This window comes from Glandiceps talaboti, chromosome 5 (assembly GCF_964340395.1).
Source record: "Glandiceps talaboti chromosome 5, keGlaTala1.1, whole genome shotgun sequence".
Taxonomy (NCBI): Eukaryota; Metazoa; Hemichordata; class Enteropneusta; family Spengelidae; genus Glandiceps; species Glandiceps talaboti.
Genome location: NC_135553.1, coordinates 14,398,945 through 14,423,008, shown reverse-complemented (window position 1 = coordinate 14,423,008; position 24,064 = coordinate 14,398,945). Strand labels below are relative to the sequence as shown.

At 34.1% G+C, this 24,064-nt stretch overlaps 1 protein-coding gene across 1 annotated transcript; it reads left to right on the top strand.

The window, feature by feature from the left end:
- Positions 1-195: 195 nt before the first annotated feature.
- On the top strand, positions 196-15,756 carry LOC144435393 (H(+)/Cl(-) exchange transporter 7-like). The gene is made up of 22 exons (XM_078123989.1): positions 196-294; positions 469-597; positions 2,967-3,026; positions 3,508-3,573; positions 4,170-4,328; positions 4,816-4,890; positions 5,387-5,530; positions 6,138-6,221; positions 6,860-7,018; positions 7,837-7,947; positions 8,365-8,480; positions 9,034-9,172; positions 9,633-9,726; positions 10,428-10,594; positions 10,985-11,036; positions 11,354-11,481; positions 12,768-12,853; positions 13,079-13,202; positions 13,664-13,735; positions 14,792-14,968; positions 15,198-15,278; positions 15,607-15,756. Exons 1-22 carry the CDS (start codon positions 196-198, stop codon positions 15,709-15,711), a joined length of 2,427 nt encoding a protein of 808 aa, XP_077980115.1. The 3' UTR covers positions 15,712-15,756.
- Positions 15,757-24,064: the final 8,308 nt, after the last annotated feature.

Below are 24,064 nucleotides of genomic sequence, written 5' to 3'. Positions count from 1 at the left end.
AATGTAAACCGCGAGTTTCGTTGTTACTTTACTTCTTGAGGAAACTTTGTAATCAAAATTTATAATTTCCATGGCTTAAAATTTGCTTCATTTTGAGATGGCCAAGTAGTGATGAAAGGTCTCCAAAGGAAATGTTATTTCATTAGAAAGCTAAAGGGTCTGTAATTCATCACGTGATAATACAGTGCGGTCAAAATGGCGACACTGAATGCAGACGAAGACGTATTATATTCCGAAAGAACACCGCTTAATTACGATCGTCGGTACAATCACAACCAGTATTCAGATGTAGATGTAAGTTACTGTATACAAATTAGTCGTGGTGTGCATTGCCATGATGAACTCATTTCGTGTTTCCTAAACTACGTGAACAAAAATTTGCCAAAACATGTCTGAAAAGCCGGACCATCGCGCGTCGCATCGGATCAAAATAACGCTACTAATGATGTCTTGTTTATTGCATTTCAGCACGCATACTCCGTAAACTATCCCCATACAGATGGCGAAACTTCAAGTAGTGAAGATGCACGATCAAGACGGCTGGCTGGTGAATTTGGCCCAAGATTTGAACGTGCAATGTCGTGGGAGGGAGCCAAGGTTTGTGAAGACAGACAATTGGTCACGTGAAATGAAGTGGTGAAAGTAGTGGGCGTAATTACTTACTATTGATAGACATTACAGTGTCTTTTGTACAAGTAGTACTAATACATGTATAGTGTTTGTATCACCGTGTGTGTCAGTCTGTCTGTGTGTGTCAATACTCAATATGTGTTTAGATGATGGGTATGCCCTCATTTTTTTGCTCAACAAAAATATAATTGTACTTTGTTTACAATATGCATGTGTGGCCATAAAACTTGGTTACTTAATATTATTCACTTTAGTTTACAACAAAACAGTCACACACATTCAAAAGGCTACAATCAGACACAATGGTATCGAAACTCTGATGTTGAGCACACAATGGTTAAAGCTTTAGCAAACCTTTACATGTGTGACTTATGTAACGATGTTTTATTTCTAAGTTACAAGTAAGTTGAGTGGTTGCTGTTGGCAACTGATAAGTTTCAAGGACGGCTTTAGTAGGGGGTCAAAATGACCAGGGTGGAGGGTTGAAGTGACCAGAGTTGTTTGAATAAGGGGTCAAAATGACCTCTTAGTTGTGGTTGCCAGTTTTGAGTCCTGGATAGTACCATTTGGCATAGGCAGAACTGTGACTTTGTGATAAGGATTTGTACTGCCAGTACTGGGATAGAAATGATGAAAAAAGTTGATACTGAATGGAGTGTAGACTGAAAGATCTTTGGTAATGGGAATTCTGTTGAAATATGTGCTGTGTTTCACTTCCTGTTGTCATGTAATACAATTTAGTAATGTGAACACATCCAGGTAAACCCCATAGGTATTACAATTTAGTAATGTGAACACATCTAGGTAAACCCCATAGGTATTACAATTTAGTATGTGAACACATCCAGGTAAACCCCATAGGTATTACAATTTAGTAATGTGAACACATCTAGGTAAACCCCATAGGTATTACAATTTAGTATGTGAACACATCCAGGTAAACCCCATAGATATTACAATTTAGTATGTGAACACATCTAGGTAAACCCCATAGGTATTACAATTTAGTATGTGAACACATCCAGGTAAACCTCATAGGTATTACAATTTAGTATGTGAACACATCCAGGTAAACCCCATAGATATTACAATTTAGTAATGTGAACACATCTAGGTAAACCCCATAGGTATTACAATTTAGTGATGTGAACACATCCAGGTAAACCCCATAGATATTACAATTTAGTAATGTGAACACATCCAGGTAAACCCCATAGATATTACAATTTAGTAATGTGAACACATCCAGGTAAACCCCATAGATATTACAATTTAGTAATGTGAACACATCCAGATAAACCTCATAGGTATTACAATTTAGTAATGTGAACGCATCCGGATAAACCCCATAGGTATTACAATTTAGTAATGTGAACACATCCAGGTAAACCCCATAGGTATTACAATTTAGTATGTGAACACATCCAGGTAAACCTCATAGGTATTACAATTTAGTAATGTGAACACATCTAGGTAAACCCCATAGGTATTACAATTTAGAAATGTGAACACATCCAGGTAAACCCCATAGGTATTACAATTTAGTAATGTGAACACATCCAGGTAAACCTCATAGGTATTACAATTTAGTAATGTGAACACATCTAGGTAAACCCCATAGGTATTACAATTTAGTAATGTGAACACATCCAGGTAAACCCCATAGGTATTACAATTTAGTAATGTGAACACATCCAGGTAAACCCCATAGGTATTACAATTTAGTAATGTGAACACAGCCAGGCAACCCCCATAGGTATTACAATTTAGTAATGTGAACACATCTAGGTAAACCCCATAGGTATTACAATTTAGTAATGTGAACACATCCAGGTAAACCCCATAGGCATTACAATAGTCCTCCTCTAACAACACTCAGGAGAAAACCATAATATATGGAAACTAATACATGTACTTTGTTTGGACATTGCAAAGATCAGAGTGAATAGTTGAATTGCTGGTGTGCTTGTATTTATATGCACTGAAGATTGTTGTTATTTTATGTAAGTTCAGTCAACGTTCAAATTAATATTGGGAAAAAAACCTGAATCAATTGTCTGTCTAAAAACTGTTTAACTGTATATCACACCAGTTACCTGGTGCATTCTGTTCGTTGATAGCTTTCTGGTGGCATTTGTGTGCATGTTGATTTTGTTAAGTGTCAATACATTATGTAGTTCAAGTTCAATGTCATCTTCATTACAAAAAAATGTAATGACAGAGCTGTATTACTTTGTATGGTACACATACATGCATATGCAGTTGTCGAGAAATAAGTTGTGCAATGTTAATATGATGGTACACTGACCTTAATGCAGTAATATTTATTGTTACAGGTGACTGGAAGTGACAGGGAAGATGTAGGAAGTATGAAAGTTTTGTCAACTCAATATGAGGTAAAATTTGGTCAGTATTCACCTCTGTGATTGTGATTTGTATGTAGAATTCTGTTCAAAACTACCAACCAACCCCCAACCCCCCCCCCCTCACCCCCATTATATAAAATATGTCAATTCTCATCACCTGAAATATAATTTGACCACCTAGGTGTGTCATAAAAATAAAAATCATTTAATTTCCTGATCAACACAACAAATTCTGCCCCATGTGTTACACATGCATTACTATAGTATAGGTGTGCACGAAAATAAGTTAACCCCCCACCCCCCACCCCATTCTATCTTGACCTTTAGCATAAGATAAAATGTTGTTAACGGTACCGAGTCTTGCAGAAGATCTGATCATTTTAAATTGCAGCTCTTCAAAATTAGAATACAGGAAAAAGCAAAGATTTGGCTAGTTTCTTACGAATAATAAATATTTTTTAGCATAATGATGTCTTTAATTTGATTTAATCTATTATGGTTCTCCTTCCAGAGTTTAGATTATGACCATGTCGAAAATTCTTTATTCTCACAAGAAGAAAAACTGAAAAGTTCAAGGGTGAGTTCAATTTCATGACTTGTCTAGTTGCGTAAGTCTTCACCTTGGGCTATGCTGATTACTTTAAATGTAACTGAAGGTCACCACTGGGGGTGCTAGCCCCAACAAGGTACTATCAATATCATGACCTTTCAACTTTAGTAGGCAACCAATCAAAGCATAGATCTAAGGTCTTACTACAAGACTACCTTTATGATTGTTACTGTGAAGTCTTACTTACACATTACTGATTACAATCGAATGTTTTAGTGTAAATCATCTAGGCCATTCACCATGGTATTTGTTGTGGATGTTATTTTAGGTATCTAGTCATGATTTAGTTCAAGACAAAGTGATTGGATCAACCAGTGCCTTTACTAAGATACCTATAGTGAGGGGTAGTCAAGTGAATGAACATTCAAAAATAAATTCAAATATGCCTAGCAACCATGGCCACATCTATAGCAACAACCAAGCGACAGTTTGTTGTGCAAAGATAACAACAATGATGGGTATATAAATCAAGTGCCAAGACTGACTGACTGGTTTCTGTAATGCTACATGTATGTAATTATGAACTTTTACTGACTGTTCTTTGTTTGTTTCTCTCTTCACAGAAAGTGCAATGTATGCATTTAAAGCGTTGGTTGGTGATGTTACTAATTGGTGTATGCACTGGTCTTATAGCGTGTCTTATTAATATATGTATAGATGAACTTGCAAAGGTTAAATATTCCGTAATAAGAAGATGTATCCTTTTCGTTATACTTCTGACAGTAAAATATACTATTCAATCGTGGTAATCAAGCACATGACAGAAAAAACGCACAACTTCATTGAAACTAGTTTATTGTCAACATTGAGGGCGCTGTTCAAAAAAGCGACAAGAGACTTGTTTTGATGCACGAAGCATTGCCAAACCTATTTTAGGGGTGACAAGGATATATTGTGTTGTATTGTGTAATTTGGTAGCAATGACTCCGTAAGAAGTGATTCTGTGATTTATTTTAAAGGCCCATGATTCAATCCCAGATTCTTGTTTTAGTGCTATCATGAAGCCTCAAGGATTACATATGATAATTTTTCAATAGTTCTACTAGATGACAATTTTTTAGACTAAAATTTTAATTTTGTGGTGAATCCTTGATTCTCATTGATGATTAGGGAGGAGCAGTAGAGTTGTTGAATGTTTCTTGTAAATTATTTACCTTAACTTATGTGTTCCCAGTTACAAAACACTGTAGAGGAAACGATTGTATGGAGCTACCATTAATGATATGGAATGCGTTTAATGTTGGTTTTGTGATGGTAGCAGCTATTCTTGTGGCATACATTGCTGTAAGTATCTCTTTGTCACCATAGACCCTAAACGTAGGGTCTATGAATACACTAAGATGTGAATTAAACAATAATTCACCATCACACAGTTCGCTGTAAATTAGAATTGTCTTTCTTTGTTCATCATCATTCCTAGACTGTAAAGGTACGTCATGTTGTTCTGCTCTCGATGGTCTCCTCTCAACCGAGATTGGTTTGCCGATACAGTGATGTGTGAGGGTGCCCCATCACAGCATACCTTACAGACTACAAAATCCACAATTATAGTAATAATTTCTTTAATTGCTTCACCATGTACAGCTGGTAGCTGTAGGCATTGGTGTACCTCACATCGAGAGACCAAACTGGTTCTCTTGGAGTCTTTTTGTAGGAATTTTGTCTTGTTCCTTCTTATCATGTTGCCGAGCTTTTCACAGTGGTAAACAAAATAATCAAGTGTTCAAAGATGTTGTATTTCTGTAGTAATAATTTCTTGCTTTCTTTTCACCATATACAGCCAGTAGCTGCAGGCAGTGGTATACCTCAAATCAAGTGTTATTTAAATGGTGTGAAGGTACCCTATGTTGTGCGTATCAAAACTTTAATTACCAAAGTAGTTGGTGTCACTTTGTCTGTGGCTGGAGGTCTTTGTATAGGCAAGGTAAGTTACAGTCCATTATTGAACAGAAAAAAAAAATATTGGGTAATTCTTATTATCACTCAAAAGTTACAATTTGGGGTTTTTGACGTTGATTTTAGTTTAATCATTATTAATGATATTTGAATGACTGAAATAAAGTATATAGGTCCTGCAACCTGTTTGTTATTGACTCATTTTGTGTACATGGTCATGACAATCTATCAAACTCCTACCTCATATACATGAAAGAGTTAGGGGGCAGTCTGGTGTCTTTGTAAATACCACTATAGGTAGTATGAAACATGTCCTGGTGTAAGGACCACTATAGGTAGTATGAAACATGTCCTGGTGTAAGGACCCTTATAGGAGGCTGAAACTTGTCATGACTGAAGAACATCTGTATGCTGTGTCCTGAAAATGTCCTGAACATCTCCTGTGTGTGAGCATGTGTGAATTTTTTTTAAGCATTTAATGTCCTACGTTTAAACACGAAACAGTCCTAGCTACCTAAGGATGTAGCACCTCTATAGGATGCCAGTATGTAAATAAGACTATTGAGTCAGCTTAATAAGTTGAGTTTTGATCAGAATGAAATCATGATCATAAAAGTGTTATTGTTGATTTACAGGAAGGACCAATGATTCATTCAGGTTCTGTCATAGCTGCAGGAGTCTCTCAGGGGAAAGCTACTACATTTAAAGCAGATTTACGGGTAAGTAGCCTGGTTCCCATGGTAACATCTCTTAGCCTGCCTCCATATTAACATGGTGTATATTGATTTGCCTGTCTCCATGGTAACATAATGTATTTTAATTTGCCTGCCTCAAAAGCTTAGTATTACATCACAAATCATTTAATGTGCATGTTTGTTTCCAAGGTAGCGGTACTGAACATTTTATTTGCATGGAAGCCTTGTCAAACATTTCTCCAGGCATGACAGGAAATGAGCTCCAGTTGTGAATTATCAGAATTCAATGTCTATGATAAGTTTATAATGTCATTCTTTATGTAAATTATGATGTCATTATTCACATGTATACAGTGAAAATATGAGTTAACATCTTTTTTTGAAAACAAGTTTCAACGTTAATGGTTTTAACTTCCGAATCATATTGCACCAAAATTTACAATTAGCTTTCGCCAGGTGTCCACAGGTTTCCAAGTTTCAACATTTTTTTTTACATAATAAAGAGTTGTGATCAAAAATGACCTATTCAACCACCTTTAAGTGTAGTTTAATATAAAGACTATGGTGTCACTGCTCTGTGTCAAAATAGCTAGTGTTTGCATATCTATGCAAAAACTAAAGGTGTAAACTGTTTTGTTAATTTGCTCTTCTCTCTCTCCTAGGTGTTTGAAGATTTCCGTACTGACACAGAAAAAAGAGACTTTGTGTCAGGAGGTGCTGCAGCTGGTGTGTCGGCAGCATTTGGTGCACCAGTAGGGGGTGTACTGTTTAGTTTAGAAGAAGGTGCTAGTTTCTGGAATCAATCATTAACATGGAGGATTGTAAGTACCTGACACCCCTACCATGTATGTATAGTTTAGTCCAGACTTTCAAATCTGGCCAGTTCCATTTTTAATACAGGGGTTTCCATGAACAATACTGTGGTGAACATTGAGGAAAGAAAACTGACGTGTAAAAGTCAAACCCACATCACCTGAATTCTTGTGAGAGTGCGCTGATCAGCTGACACATGTCAGAGTCAAACCAACATCAACTGAATTCTTGGCATAATGCTATGACATCGACAGCTGAGCTAACATGTAAACTGGGTAGATACTGTGTATCTCTCTTGTCTCATGGCGGACGAGAAGCCAACTCATTAACCTTTAGCCGTTTAACCTTAGATCAAATTGATTCAAAAGGTCCCTCCCTGCCAATGGGTTGCTAATTTAGGAATCTATTTCTAAAGCAATTAGCATCATGATCATTCGTTATGATCACATCAGATCCCCTAATCTGAATGTCACAATGGACTCTCATAGCATTTAGATTTAATTCTTTGGCTGTATTGACTTGAATCTTGATTTTTAGTATGAAGTGTTTATTTTAAAAGCCCAGTGAGGTACAACTTGTGAGATAAGGAGACAACATCAGTGAGAAAACAGTTGTCTAGCAGAGCTGTAAAAAAGACATTTCTCCAGAATAAAAGAATGATTGTGATCCTTATGGCTTCACTGATAAGATAAGATAACATTACACTGTACTATGGAAACCCATTATTGAATTCTTAACCTTTATATTTTTTTGATTTCTACATGATACCTAAAATTGATTGCTGGCAAAAAAGATCACTAATTGACCTTTGACCTTTCCTTTCCAGTTCTTTGCCTCTATGGTATCTACATTTACATTAAATGTTGTATTAAGTTATTATTCTGGTGAACCGTGGAAACTTTCCAATCCTGGGCTTGTTACATTTGGGAAATTTGAGGTAAGTATTTTCAAATTATTGACAATATTTAATATAAAGCACAATTTGCATAGTGATTTGCACATCAATAACAGTGATTTGCATAATGATTTGCACATCAATAACATTAATTTGCATAATGATTTGCACATCAATAACATTAATTTGCATAATGATTTGCATATCAATACAGGTGATTTGCATAATAATGCATGTCTTCAATTTTAATCACAATCACACACACTTTATGTGAACTCATCACTAAACTGAAAGACTTGAATGTCGACAAGGTTGGTACTTACTTAGGCCGCTTGCAGTACTGTGCTTTCTCTATAGTAGGGAGAACGCTGGTAGTCTTTGAAAAAAATAGGTAGAAAGCTGACAGATATGATGTTTTCAATACAATATATTCACTAATTGAATGTTTACTGATTACAGGGCCAGGCGTACTATGGTTACGAAATCCCTATATTTCTATTAATGGGTATACTTGGAGGTCTTCTTGGAGCACTCTTCAATGGTGTTAATTATAAACTCAGTGTTTTTAGACTAAAGTAAGTAAGGTTGTGACAGTCATGGTTGCATAGTAAGAATCCTATCTCACTATTTTTATCCAATTTCATGCAACTGCAAATATGAAAGCAGTTTATAAATTTAGCTTTTGACTAGAACCTCTAGTCATGTTTACTTGCTGCCACTAGAGGGCATAGCAGTAGTTTCAATCGTGTCTTAAACAAAGATATAAAAGTGATGTCAATATTATGCATGTTGCCATCTCTACTGAGTTGATTGTGAAAAATGTACCCTATCAGAGTTTGAATTTTTTTCAAGTACACTATCACAGTGGATGGCAAAAGTATTCAGTTTGTCATGTTTGAGTGTGAAATAAAGACGAAGGTTGCATAGGATATATTCCTCCAAAAGAAAAACATGAAATTGACCTTTGACCCTATATCATGACCTTCGACATTTTATCATCCTTAACTTGATACAGAGCATTGTACTACCCCTTTTGCAATGTGTTCCATTTGATGACCAACAGATTATTTCAAATTTTTAGCTCATTTTATGGTTGCAACATGTGGTTTTTCTATTTTATTTCTGTAGATACGTATATTTACGATGGTCTTGTGTAATGGAGGCCATGTTGGTTGCCCTGGTTACAACCACTGTCTGTTTCTTGTTGATCTATTTCATAGATGACTGCCACTCAATTAGTCATAATTCTAGTCCAGAACCATTACAGGTGAGTTTAAGGTGAAGGGTCACAGTGAGAATCACTCACCATGAATATAATTATTTAATTCAGTTGGTCTTAAAACAAAGCAACAGTCAGATTTTTTTATCATAGCTGCATTGCAGTACGCCTAGGGGACCCAGAATAGTGATTTTCACCAAATCGCAGCCTTTCTGCTTATTTGAAGTGGCCATATGGATGAGAAACAGGGATTTATTTTGGATTTTGAAAACAACTTCACTATTTTTCAATGTGAAAAATAATAACAATGTGAAACAACATCAACCAAATCCAGTATTTGTTGCTCAATAAATGGCAATGAATTAGAAATTGTATAAACATTTTGTTATTCTAAATACAAGTCATTACACATTCATGTCCAATCTATACATGAGTCTCTCACTTCTACATGTAAACTGACACGTCACCACTATTCATAAAAAAATTTGTGTTTTGTTCTCTTCTGTAGTTTTTCTGTGGTGATGGTGAATACAGTGCAACCGCAACTCTTACCTTTAATACCCCTGAAGCTGCCTTAAAAAGTTTATTTCATGACCCCCTAGGTAAGTTAACATTTGCTGCTACATGTGTTTTATGATAAAAGGTGACATAGGAAACCTTCAGCCTATGTCTGTCATCTGAAAAAAAAATGCAATCAGAAAAAAAAAATAGAGTGACAGAGAAGTGGGTAAAAATAAAGCATATAGCAAAGAATCTATGATATAAAAAATTACTGGAATCGCTCATTTGACATTTACCTCCTTTTAAACAGTCACGATATAGATAAATTTGTGCTAAATGTATCAAATTTCCTCTTTTCCAAGTACCAATACCCACAGTACCAAAACCAAAATGAAAGGTCCGAGAAACAAACAATCTATGAGTTGGCTAACCAACTCCTACTATGATTTTCCTTATTTGACATCGATTGGCATTAGTCTTAATTTCTTAGAAATATTACAAGTTTTCTCAATTTAGCAACATCACAAAGGAATATTTGACTATATCATTCCCGTTAGTACTCACTTTCAGATTATTTGTCAGATTCTAAAAGTAAAACTGGAATATTATAGTCACCCAGCACAGAGGGCGTACTCAGGTGACCTCAGATCACATGTTACTTCATATTCTTGCTTGGTGCTAGAAGCAAGAACTACATGCACAGAAAACAGAATAACAAATTTCTCCACAACTTCTAATGCTAATTATAAAGAAGTGTTACAAGAAAACTTACAAATCTGTTTGTTTTTTCTTCTCCTACCAGGTACATACAGACCATTGACGGTAGGACTATTCTTTGTGGTTTATTTCTGTCTTGCCTGCTGGACATACGGACTGAGTGTTCCCAGTGGTTTGTTTATTCCCAGTTTATTGACAGGTGCTGCCTGGGGTAGACTAGTTGGGATATTTGTGCATCAGTTTATTCCGGGGGTAAGTGATTCCTTTCAAATCCAGATTCTTTGAATACATTTGAAGACTCAATTTTGAAGAATTTTCTTTTGTGTAAATCTGTGGTCAATATTTTAAAAAAAGTTATTCATTCTTTGATAAATGCGTAAATGTTTTTCCTTCAAACAAGTAATTGTACTTTAGTTACAGATTTTTCAAAGATGTTGTTGTCATTATCATTAATAGGCTGTGTTTATGTTGAAAATGTCAAGAAATATTGCTGATAGAGGAAGTTATGAAATAAGGAACATCTGAGCATACAAATCAGAGAGACTTGTGGTTATTGTACAATGTAGTTTTATTCATTACTGAATAGAAATGACTGTGATTTGAAAGTAAATTAAAATTGTTGGTGTCTTGTTCTCATTGCAGGAATTTTCAGACCCTGGTAAATACGCTTTAATTGGTGCAGCTGCTCAGCTAGGTAAGTGAACTCAAAGTTCAATACTAAAACTATCCATGTAAGCATTCAGAAACTGTAATGTTTATGTACCTTCAATGATCACATCGATAAATTATTCACTATTTTTGTGATCTTTTTGTTATATATCATCTCTCTCGGTGTAAAAGAGAAAATAAATGCTGTATCAAGAACAAACTTTACAATCTCTCAAAGTAGTGTGACAGTTTTAATTTTGTGTGATGTATTTAATATATTCTGCATAAAATCAAGAAATAATTCTCATAAGTTACTTCAAAATACTTTTTGTAAATTTATCATTTGTTCTTTGTCAATTCTAGGTGGTATAGTGAGGATGACAATCAGTTTGACAGTGATCTTGATTGAAGCCACTGGTGATGTCACCTATGGTTTGCCTCTAATGCTGGTCCTTATGATATCTAAGTGGGTTGGTGATTACTTCAATAAGGTATGGTTCATGACATTGTGATAGCTCCCTCTGTGGCCATTTCTAGTATGTAGAGCTCATTTCCCCTAACCAGTATTAAACCCAGATTCTATGCTTGTTGTCGATTGGGGCTGTCACCCACATATTCTATCCGTGTTGTCATTCATTTGGGCTATTACCCACAGATTCTATACATGTCGTCGATTTTGGCTATTACCCACAGATTCTATACATGTCGTTGATTTGGGCTATTACCTACAACTCAGCCTAGAATTTTGCTTGATCTCACACAACACATTGTGGCTCAGCTTCTCTTAAAGTAACTTAGATACATGGAAGTCCATTATGAAATCTATCTCTGTGATTGGTTTTTATGATTATACCATTGAATATAGTAATTATGTTTACATTGCACAACTCCTCTCTCATTGATTCTAATCACATTGTGATGGCTACTAACATAATCTGACACAGTGGCAAGAATTGAAAGCCAATTAGTGTGTGTTAACTTTCTTGCAAAATTCTAGGCTGTGAGTTGTGGGTAATAGCCCAAATCAACGATAAGCATAGAATCTAGGCTACATAACCACTACCCTCATTGGTGTATTACACAGTTTCCAAACACAACCAATTGTAATTTTTTTCCGATTTTGAAAAAAAAATTGATGATACAAGTCAGGGGAGACATGGTTTTATAAAATATTAAAAGGGAATGCAACTCCAGAAAATAAAGACATTTTCATAAACTTAAAGTTTTGGAGAAGCACACAGGATTATACACAGGATTATCACTCACGATAAGAAGCATGTAGGAGTCATGAATATTCATTGTTCACCTATTGCATATACATGTCTGCCAACTCCCGTGAGGTAATGTGGCCCACAGCAAAAAATCACCAAATGAGGCATGAATTCAATTTGGTGTTTCTGTGGAACCATACGTAATGTAGATGATGTAAAATTATGAAATGACTCTCAAAAACCTAAAAAGTTCATGAAAATGCCTTTATTTCCTGAAATGGCTATTTTAAATTGTCCATACTCTAAGCATTTTTCAAAATAATATTTGTGCCATAATATTTAATATGCATCCTACTAAATCCTAGAATAATTAAATTCTGGTCAGTGTGTCTAAAATAAAAAAATATTGTGCTTCCATTGTGAAGTACTTCATTTTGTTTTTCGAAACAATCATATTTTGGATAATATTTGTCAAGTTTATTAACCAAAGTGAATAATTTCATAACTGGATTATGTATCAAATTTATCCATAATAATAAAGTGAATATTAATTTTCTTGTTGACAGGGTCTGTATGATATTCATATACATTTACAAAGTGTACCACTACTAGGCTGGGAACCACCATCTATGGGACACAAGATATCAGCACAGTGAGTATCTATTTAGAGCTGTGTCTCTCGTTACAAACCTCAATTTATAAATATAATATTTTGCAATTGTTTCAGGTAGTAGCAACCTAGTGTTTTGGCCAATCTTGTGGTAACTTGAATGTTGAAATGTGAACCGTATATCGGTTGATTGTTTCAAATTCAACTGCTCAGTGACTCTTCTGATATTTCAACATTGTGTTTGTTTGTTTGCCTTCCTTTTGTCAGTGATGTTATGAACCAACCTGTTATAGCCTTGGATAGCATAGAAAATGTTGGTAGAATTGTAGACATATTGTCCTGTCCAAGTACTAACTACAACGGATTTCCTGTGGTTGATCCAAATGAACAGGTAAGTGTCATAACTTTGTATCCAGGATCAGGGGGACAAGAGGGCAGCAACTACGTAACATCAGTTATCAGATCCTAACTTTATCACCAAGATAAAGTAATGAACTCTTTGATGAAGCCAGAAAAAAGAAAATTTGCTTGCAAGTAATATAATGCTTATGCTAGTTATGTGATCACACTAGAGAAAACTATCAAACCTGCCATTTTGGATGATGCATTATGGGAATTTCAAAGTAGCATCGCTCCATTCTTTTCACTCACCCTATAATTCAGAGCGACCAATGGGCTTTTTCACTAACTGGTAGTATTACTGACGAATTTATTACCTTAATGGCAACTACATATACTAGGCTTATAATTAAAGCAATTGAAACTGTTATTTTATGCTTTGTATGAATACTATAAATAAAGTTGGACACAATGGAATTGCTGTATTTGTGTTATTTTTGTGTTTTTATACAGACTGATACAAGCTGTGGTACTTTCCGTGGTCTGGTTTTAAGATCTCAACTCATTGTACTGTTAAAAAAAGAAGTAAGTTTATATTCTTTTGTTCACAATTCACATTCAAGTTGAGCGAGTGACTAATACCAAGGACTGCTGATCATTGATTGCTAATACCATATAATTCAGTTGACTACATTCACAAGATTGAAATTTTGAATTTTGTGCAGAGACAGTAATGATGGTTGCTACAAAAATGGCAGCTTTGAAATATTGTTTTGTTATTTTAAAACTTCAGTGTATGTTATCTGTTTTCTTTTGTAAACCACTCTCTGGTGTAAACTAACACAGCATATATACTTGGCTTGTGTCTACACCTTCACAGAGATGCAGTTAATTTTAAAAGTAGTTGGTGAGATGTGAAAAAGTGGGTAATATCTATGAACGAGGCCCATAATTATGGAAACATACTGGTTGAAATAAAGAATGAAAAAACAGTTGACAAAACAATCCAGATTAGCCACTTGTTTTTGCCAGCTACCAGCCCTTATTTACATCCCTGCCATCATGGACGACTACTAATGTATGCAGTTGAATTTGGAGGCTCTATTCTATATTATTCTATAGTTTATATATGTGTGGGGAAGACTGTGTGTAACATAATATATGAAATTGAATCATTTCTATTATTACACATGTACCAGAGATTACTTGTACCAGTGCATGCAATACTAGTGACATTTTCACTGCAGTTTAATACCAAAAACATTATTACATACCTGCATGCAAATTATATGCAAATGAGGATGCAATTGTTCCTTTTACATGAAAGCGTGTGATCGCATTGTCATTTTTACAGAATTATTTTGTTTCGGATAAACACATGTAAAATAATAACAGAACCCTGTGCCATGTGAGTAGCATTGTGAGTTAATTCTCAAGAGGTATTTGCACTCATGCCTGCTGTGTTTTCTGCTGCACTTTCACTTACTACACTTGAGAAAGTACTGCTGCAGAGAACACTGCAAGCACTTCGCTCGCACGTCATGGGGTTGTCATATTATAAAAATTCATGAATTTCACCTTCACCTAATATCTTGCCTATAGACAAGATTGTAATAGAACATGTTTATGTATATTTGACAGGTGTTTAAAGAGACGGTTGGACTGACAGGACTACGACAGAGAATAAAACTGAAAGACTTCCGAGACGAGTATCCACGTTATCCAAGTATTGAAGACATCAAAATCAACAAGGACTACAGAAAGTATCACATTGATTTGAGACCATTTATGAACCCCAATCCATACACAGTGTCACAGGTAAATATAATCATGTAATTCATCACCATGACAATATTCATATAACCTTTGACCTCATGAATTCTGTAATCTTTGTAAATGTACAACTTTAGAAGTATTTAATTATTGATTAATAAGATTATTATTACTCAGTGACTGTTAGAATATATTATTATTTGGCAAATGGATTATTAGAATACTGGAGATGAGATTGCTGTATTAATGTTTATTTCAATGTCATCTTTTACAGAATGCCTCACTGCCAAGGATTTTCCGTTTATTTCGTGGGCTTGGTTTACGTCATCTTGTAGTGGTGGATGATCATAATCAGGTAAGATCAATTATCATCAGTTCAAAGTAGTGTACATTTCAAGAAAATTACCAAACTTTGAATCAAGTTAAAGTGGTGTTCATTTTATTAAAACTGTCATATTCCAAGCCAGCTCAAAGTAGTTTACCTAAAATATAAAAGGGTACTATTAGACGTAAAAGGGTTACCCTGCAGTAATAGGTCATCATCAAAACAAATACTTGTCTGTTTCTCACCAAAACATATGGACAAATGGAAAATGAACAACTATCTATCAAGGTGGTGATTGTATTATTTTATTCGAACTTTGTATAAATTCTTTATAATACAGTTACCTTTCTCTGTTTAGGTTGTTGGCATGGTAACACGTAAAGACTTGGCCAGATACAGAACTTTCCAACACCATGGACGACTTACACTTGAAGAACTTCACATTTCAACAAGTACATCATAATTATGTGTGTGTGTGTGTCTGTCTGTCTGTCCATCTGCCTATTTGTTTGCCTATACATAAGTATGTGATGCATGTGTTTGACAGTATCTGTTATTGTGCCTGTGTGTCAGACAGATAGACAGGCAGACAGACAGACAGACAACAGGAAGGTAAAGGAATGATATGTGTGTCTGTCTGTGTGTGTGTGTGTGTGTGTGTGTGTGTGTGTGTGTGTGTGTGTGTGTGTGTCATGTCTGAACAGTACAAAAGGCTGAAACTGCAAGTCCATATACTTCTGATATTTTAGTCATGATAAATTTCTGTTTGTTTTCAAAATTAGAGGAAAATGAGGTAACAGAAAACAAATATGGGGAATGGAAAATCTTGCTGCTTAGAATTGAATTGTTTTGTATCACATGCACAAGCTATCAGACACGCTGAGAATGTAAAAGGCACAGTAGCCAATATTTACTCATGCACAGTGGATTATAAGAAAAAAAGTATATATTGTACAAAGTATATTTACTATAAGTGATAATACAGACCTTCAAATACTGCTGTGGTAAAGGCTAAATTTCAGTAACTGTATATTAGCAGTCAACATTTCATTTATTTACATCTCTGTTGTCGTATACTAATTATGATGACCAACTCAAAAATGCGGTGACAATGACGATCTCGACAACAGCTGTGGTGACGACAATGACAAGAACAAGTTATGCCATCCAGATATTTTGTGAAAGTAAATCACTGACTAAACCAAGGCAGCTCAGAGGTTTGATTTTTCATTGGCAATATTAAAAATTGTACTGACAACTGAGTGATAAGTAAGGTAAATTTATACTTAATATATTTCAGGAACAAAGTCTAAAATATTGCCTTTGTTCACGAGTGACAACTCAAACCTTGTCATTCAGAATGTGATATTTTGATGAGAAGAGTATTATATAAGAAATTAACATGTAGGACCACAAATATGAAATGTATTCCTGTGTTCATCTTTAATTACTTATTTTGAATTGTGTATATTTCATATAGAGTGTCACTGTGTTACATGTTACAATGTACATTCTGTGTGACATGTCTATCTGCATGATTTGTAGATAAATGATAGAAATGTAGACACTTTTCACTTTTCTTCAAACTCATGGGATTTTTCACATTGAATTTTCATTGGAACTTGAAAAGCATATTTACAACTTTCAGTTTATTTCAGTCACTTTTATTCCTTTGAAGTTTATTTCAGTCTTTTTAGTTTATGCAGATTTTATGCAAATGTGTTTTTAAGTTTATTTCAGTCACTTTTATTCCTTTTAAGCTTATTTCAGTCTTTTTAGTTTATGCAGATTTTATGCAAATGTCAGTGTTTGTGCTATTCACGACACCATTTACTTCTTTGCATATTTTTCAGAAATTACTGATTTGCCATCAAGTCACCACTCACAAAATAAATTTGAAAACTGACTCAAAATTTGAATGTCAGCTGGGTCAGTAGAAGGCATGAGTGGAGGGGGAGGGGAGGGGAGGGGAGACTTATTGAGGCTAATAAGGGGTGTGGAGTGTCTCACTATAGTCTAGTGTATAAGGTACATAACTGCAGAATTGTATATTTACAGTTATTTCACCTTCCATTCAGTTATTAATTGCATACTGTATCATCAGAAATGTAACACAACACAACATGTACAGGAAAATGAAGACACAGGATAGAGAGCCAACTGGTAAATCTACAAGATGTGCCATATCGAAGCGCCCTCACCCATCAGCCACTCCTTTCATAAATAAGGCCATTGTCCAATATTGCATGCTATCTATATACTTGGTAGTACATCAGAAACACTACTGTGTATTGTTATATGATGTAAACCAGGCCTTGAAGGACATCAAAGAATTTGGTTGGAAAAAGAAATGCAGTTGTCGTGTCCCTGCTGTCTGAGTGTTTTTGGTACAAGAAGTGTGGGGAGTCGATTTGATTTCACACACTGAACCAATGAGTGAATTATATGTTACTTTTTGCCAGAATAAAGAGAACATAAGAAAAATAATGACACCCCTGGTCTAAAATGGAATATCTCACACGCATCATGGTATTTGTGTTTCATACTCGCCTGCAGCAAGTATATGAGACAAAATTCGCCAACATGTAAGATACGCCATCTTGGCCTATTGGGGTGTCGGATTCTATTCTCAATTTTGATTCAATAAAGTTTCAAATAACATCAACATTGAAAAGTTTAATTTTATACACTTTGTTAATCTCTAGAAATATTTTGACCACTCATTGGACATTCCTACCCCATTACATTTCATAAGCAGAAGGACCTATCACACAGCTAGCTGTTAAACTTGTCTGTACAGATAATTTACATTCACTCCTAAAAAGGGCTGTTTCACTTTCATGTACTAAAACCAATAATACACTGAATTTAATTCTTACCAATTTCTGATTTAGAGTAATAGCAATCTAATTGACAGGAGAAATATTTGCTGTACTTTTCTTTTTAAGGGAATGTGATAAACTATGAATGACTTACAAGATTTTTAGCTGTGTCTTTGTCTTTTATAATGGAACTTTCAACTTTTTTTTACCAAATAAAATTGGATATTTTAAAACCTTACTTCAGATTGGCCTGTGTGTATGTGTATATGTGTATGTATGCATGAGTGATTATTTATACAGATTCATACATAATACACACCCTACATGTCTGTTATGATATGATTGATATGATTTTATTTGGGTAAAAATTTATACAAGTACATATTAAAATACAAGGATAAAAAATCACCGAGGATAACACATAAAAGTATTTTTAAAAACACTTATTAATACACTTACTAATCTGTTGCAAACTCTTTACATGTAATGATTTTTTTCATGGTATGATATTTGACGATAATGTATCATTATTGAAAAAATATAAAACACCTTCCAAACCCCTACCTCACTTCACAATGTTACGACTCTTCAAAAAAAGCAACCACTTTATATTACTATAAGGATACTTGATATCTCTCTATTCTACCTAAATATGCCATGGTTATTTTGTGATAAGCTTATCTGCAGTTCAATGCATGGTGAATGACACAGACAGCACCATATGCCAATTATTGGAAAAACAAAAGATTGTCTAATATGGTCGCTAGGGGCGCTATTCCGCAGCAGACTTTGTTTTTATTTCCTAGAGTGGGATTTTCTCCATTACTAGTATTTCCTGACAACAGTAAATTACATTATTGCTTAGTTTATATACTAATCTTTCTTACTTTTCAATACTGTGACATTTTTTTATGATTTTAATAGTTATTTTACGCAGGTTATAGTCGGCATGTTGCCTTATCTGGGGTGCCCAGCTTTGTGTGACACTTCTTTTGAAAATGATTGTGCAGCTTGGTTACACCAGAAATTGTCATTATGAAATTTATCTGTTTGGTATAAATCGACTTCTTGTTCACATTCCAAATCTTTCAGCCAGCAATCCTAATCAAATAAATTGTCATAAAATCCCTAGTAACCACAACCATGGGCATAGCAACAACAGAACTTCTAAACAAAGATTATTGTGATTGAAGTTATTATGCAAAGACAGGCCTCAGAAGGAGCAAACCAAATAAAGTGGCTGCAATTGTACAAAAAGTATATTTATACCCAGAAGAGTGGTCCGTTTAATTATGAAATGTCTTATCATTTTATTGTATCTGTAACTACATTAATATTAGAAGTTTCAAGGGTGTAACACATACAAAGAGACAAACTGATTTAACTCATGCTGACAGCAATTTTATTGACTTCTTACAAATTTTCCATGGCAAGGGAAATATATGTAACTTGAAAATGAATATTATCTGGGAATCATGCAAATTAGATATGTCTATTCTGAAGGCAATGCGTATACATAGACACAGAACTAGGGCATGCATAAATATATTTACATTACAAATTTCTTCCGCTTGTCTTCATTAAAAATTCAGGAGTCACAGGCACTTATTACACAACAACATGCTTCACAAAATTACAAATAAACTCCTTCATTACCAACAGTTATGTGAAAATATTTCCACTTTTTAAAAAAAATTTGATAATTTTTACACCTTTTATGCAAAAATTTGAGACCAATTCATAATTAATGACCATATTTATGATTTCTATCCAAAAAGAGCCAATTGTGTCAAAAACTGACAAAACTGTTCCAACGACATATAGTTTTGGCGGGAACTTGGGGCCATTGAAGTCCAGAGATCTCATGTAGAGAGCCAACGATGAATCTCTTGGCTATGGCCAATATACCATTGAATTTTATGCAGATAAGTATTCCATGTCAAATTCATTTACTTAAAAACATGTCGCATGAATTTGAGCGATACATGTCAGTTAAAAACCAGTAACTTTTCCTCTAATATTTCTACTTTTGTTTTCAAAAATGCATAAAAAACTTAAAATCTTAGACTCACACAAGAGATAAGTTCAGTCTTTCAACCCTGTAAGTATTTAATTTGCACAAAAATACCGTTAAAACGTAAGTCAGTATGGTACATTTTATGTCAGGGCGCCCTCACACAGCAGCAAGATATATGGGTTGGGCACCCTCACACATTGGCCAACACATTGTTGAGTGCCTTGGCCGACCATTGTATCTTGCAGACTATAAAATACTGTGTTCTTGGAGATTTCATTTTCATGACACTCAAATACTTGTTGAAAATATTTTTTTCTCTCTAAAATTGTTTGCCGGTGGAACATTCATATGATCTAAGTCAAATTTGGAAATCCAAATAATTTCATTGTGAAAGAATTTTTGATAAGTCTCTTTAAATATAGTTCAATTGATTCCGGTGTGTCTGATCCCCATCTTAGTTCCTGATATAATAAATACAAATTAATTAAGTTATCTTTTTTTCTTAAAAAACAATACAAAAAGCACCATCTGAACAATAAATGTTACTCAAAAACATAAACCAATTGATTTGCACAAAACTGTAAATTTGAAAGTTTGTGAAATTTGTGAGTTTGTGACCAGAAATTGATGAATACAGGTCAAGCAATTCTATAAGCACACACACTGTGTTATTTCATTGTAATTTGTAATACAAATTATGGTGTCAGAGGAGCTATGCACAAAGCACTACTTATAGATAAATTTAACATCTGTTTCAGTGGTGGTACTGATTGTTCTCCAGCAGTTTAAAAACACAAATTACATGTACACAACAACAAATAACATATCACAAATAATCATATTTCGATGACATACGAATAACGCAGTTTGAAATTGATGTACATATATGTACCACAGATAGAATGATATTTCACAATAAGGGATTCTTCTGATATGTATATACATGACAAGGATACAGCTATTCTTAATTATTGCTTTTTAACTATCACACACTCAAAATCCTTAGTTTGTACATGCCTTTTATATAACTATCACCTCGCCTGTCATGTCTGTAATTTGCACAGACATTTATAGAACCACTAAATCATGTGTCGTGTCAGTAGTTTGTTTGCAAACATTTACACAATTATCGCTTCATGTGTCATGTCTGTAGTTTGTAGACATTTACACAATTATCACCTCACATGTCGTGTCTGTAGATTGTGCTGACATTTACACAATTGTCACCTCACATCATGTCTGTAATTTTTAAACATCATCTCGCGTGTTGTGTCTGTAATTTTTAAACATTTACACAATTATCACCTCATATGTCGTGTCTGTAGTTTGCACTGACATTTACACCACCGATAACATTTGATTGGTTAGTGCTTACTCAGCTACCATACAAAGTATGTATGGAAATGTTCTAATACCAAAAGTGACCTTTGTGACTATAAATTCATTTTCCCGCAATTTTTTCAGGAGTGTCTGTCTATACTGTAAATCATATACGGATGAAAAAAAGAAGCCAATCAAATAAAATATTCATGAATGACATTTGGCTTTGCAGAAATTGTAAAAAAAAAAAAAAAGTGTAAATGAAAAGATACATTTCACAATTAGTGACTATGCTGTAACATTATAATTACGTCTCTGTTTTATGCACACATTACACTTTAACATGTTCATACATGAACATGTGTGAATATTGATGGAATCTATGGATGACCCAGGTCAAAGATAAAGGTCAAAGGTCAAAGATAGGAGTTGTAGATGTAAGATGATATCAGATTGTAAATATTTACTTCTCCTTTAAAAAAACAAGCATGTCAAATAAGATCTACATCATGGCTATCAATGACCTTTGCTGTCACTTGACTTTGAAAAAGACAATCAAAGGTCCCACATTTTTTTTTTAGAACAAATGCATCCATTTTGGTACTAAAGTAAACAATATCACCTGAACTTTGCTGATAAATTCAATTTGACTTTAAATTTTTGTGATAATGGTAGTCTCAGCACTGTATGTATTAGTGTGGATGCCAAGGTGGTCTCTAAACAGTGTAGGTGTAAATCATAACAATATTCCATATATGGACAAGACTATATGCATATTGGTAATTTACATACGACACCATTATGCTTTTTAAAATTACAAGAATGTACCATATGTTTCAGTATTTTTCCTATACAATCTGTCATCATTGTAATAACTATAATTGAGGTCATTTATTTACTTTCCTTCTCCATATTAAAATGATTTGATCTTTAATTTAATGCCACTGGTGAGGTCAAAAATGTGTTATAGGAGTGGAAAGTGAATATATGGAAGCTAAGAATATTTCTTTTTGCTTTCTACCATGTAGTGTGTATGTGCATAAAGGATCCTTGAATCTAAAACCTGCAGGGTTTCTGTAATAATGAATCCTACAACTCAAAAAACATTATGTGCCAAGTCTTTCCAACTGGAAAGTAAGAGCTACAATACAATGGTTAGTTGCATGTAACTATTCTAAAATATGTATTTTCCTGCCAAAATTATTTGTGAACAAATTTTTGTAATTCTGAAAGTTTTTTTTTGTAAATCTCCACTTTATTTTAGATTGAGACCATGGAGGATGTCCCCGTTTGTCAACTGTTATCAAAATTTTGATGTATTTGTGACCCCTTCCAAAAATATTTCGATAAAAATAAGTTTATATAATCTTTCAACCTGGTAGTGGCTGAGTCAAGTTACAGAAAGGATTATGACAAGAATACGAAAAGGAGAAGGATAAATTCATTCAGAGTTCTCCTCATGTCGGTAAGTACTGGTCAGTGCCAACCGTGACACCGAAAATAATCCTCACACTTCTTTCTAACATATCTCATCATTTATGTCAATCACACATTTGAACTTAATATAAATATACTTTCTGTTGATTTGCATATTAAGAAAAGCCACGCTCATGAATATCGACTGCCATCCAGCACTTCTGTCAACTGCCGACCAGCCCTTCTATACGGCTGTTTACAGTGACAACAATTAAAAGCATTTTCTGATAAGATTCTATCAAATCTGTTGTGTAGCAATGTGCACTCTAACAGACCTTAGTTATCAGTCACCCACTAAATGATTTAATGTTCCCCTATCTCTTACTATGCATTGGCTCACAAGAAAATTCTGTTAACGTTATTTTGATTGTGAACAACATTTTGTCTTTTATCAGAGGATACACACTAGACTTAACTTGAGCTATTGCACAAAAGCATTTAAATTATTCATATGAATATATCTGCATCAAGCATTATATATGAATTAATAAATCAACTGTTATTATATTAAAATTCAAAGTTACTACTTATATCTACCATATAGCTATTTATCATAATTAATAATTCATATCATAATTGCAGAGTTAAAGTGTGAGTTCTAAGTTTGGAGTTTTAGTTATTTCATCAGTTTGCGTTGATAATGAGGTTCAAAATTATCAAAAATGAGTTAAACACATAATTTAAAAAAAAAAGAAAATTCATGCAGGTCAAATTACAATTTCATCGAAAATCTGAAGAAAAAAATTGAGTTGGTTTTTATTCCATTCCAGGAATCTTTCCTATTTGCTGTAAATATTGAAATAAATTTTTGAGTTTTAAAAAGTATAAATCAAGTGCTACGAATATTAATTTTCCTAAAATAGGGTAGCAAGTGGAAAATATTTACATGTTGTTAGTAGTTGTTGCCATCCCAGCAACATCCTCTTTAAAGTGGTCATATGGATGAGGATCGGGTATATATTTTAGGTTTTTAATTTATAAAACAATTTTATCATGGCTTCATACTTGAAAAATCAATGTGGATCACCATAGATAAAGTCTGTGTTTTGTAACTCCATAAATTCCTAAAAGCTAAAAAAAAATGTGTAAAAAGTTTGTTATTGTACATATAATAACAAACATTTTACACATTTAGTAATTTTTGCAACTTATCGAGTTACAAACAAGGACTTGGTATATGT

Bases quoted from the DNA above. Each gene is read 5' to 3' on its own strand.
- LOC144435393 (XM_078123989.1), top strand. From the start codon at position 196: ATGGCGACACTGAATGCAGACGAAGACGTATTATATTCCGAAAGAACA. The intron at 3,027-3,507 runs GTAAAATTTGGT...TTCTCCTTCCAG, and splicing joins TTTTGTCAACTCAATATGAG to AGTTTAGATTATGACCATGT. The intron at 9,727-10,427 runs GTAAGTTAACAT...TTCTCCTACCAG, and splicing joins TTTATTTCATGACCCCCTAG to GTACATACAGACCATTGACG.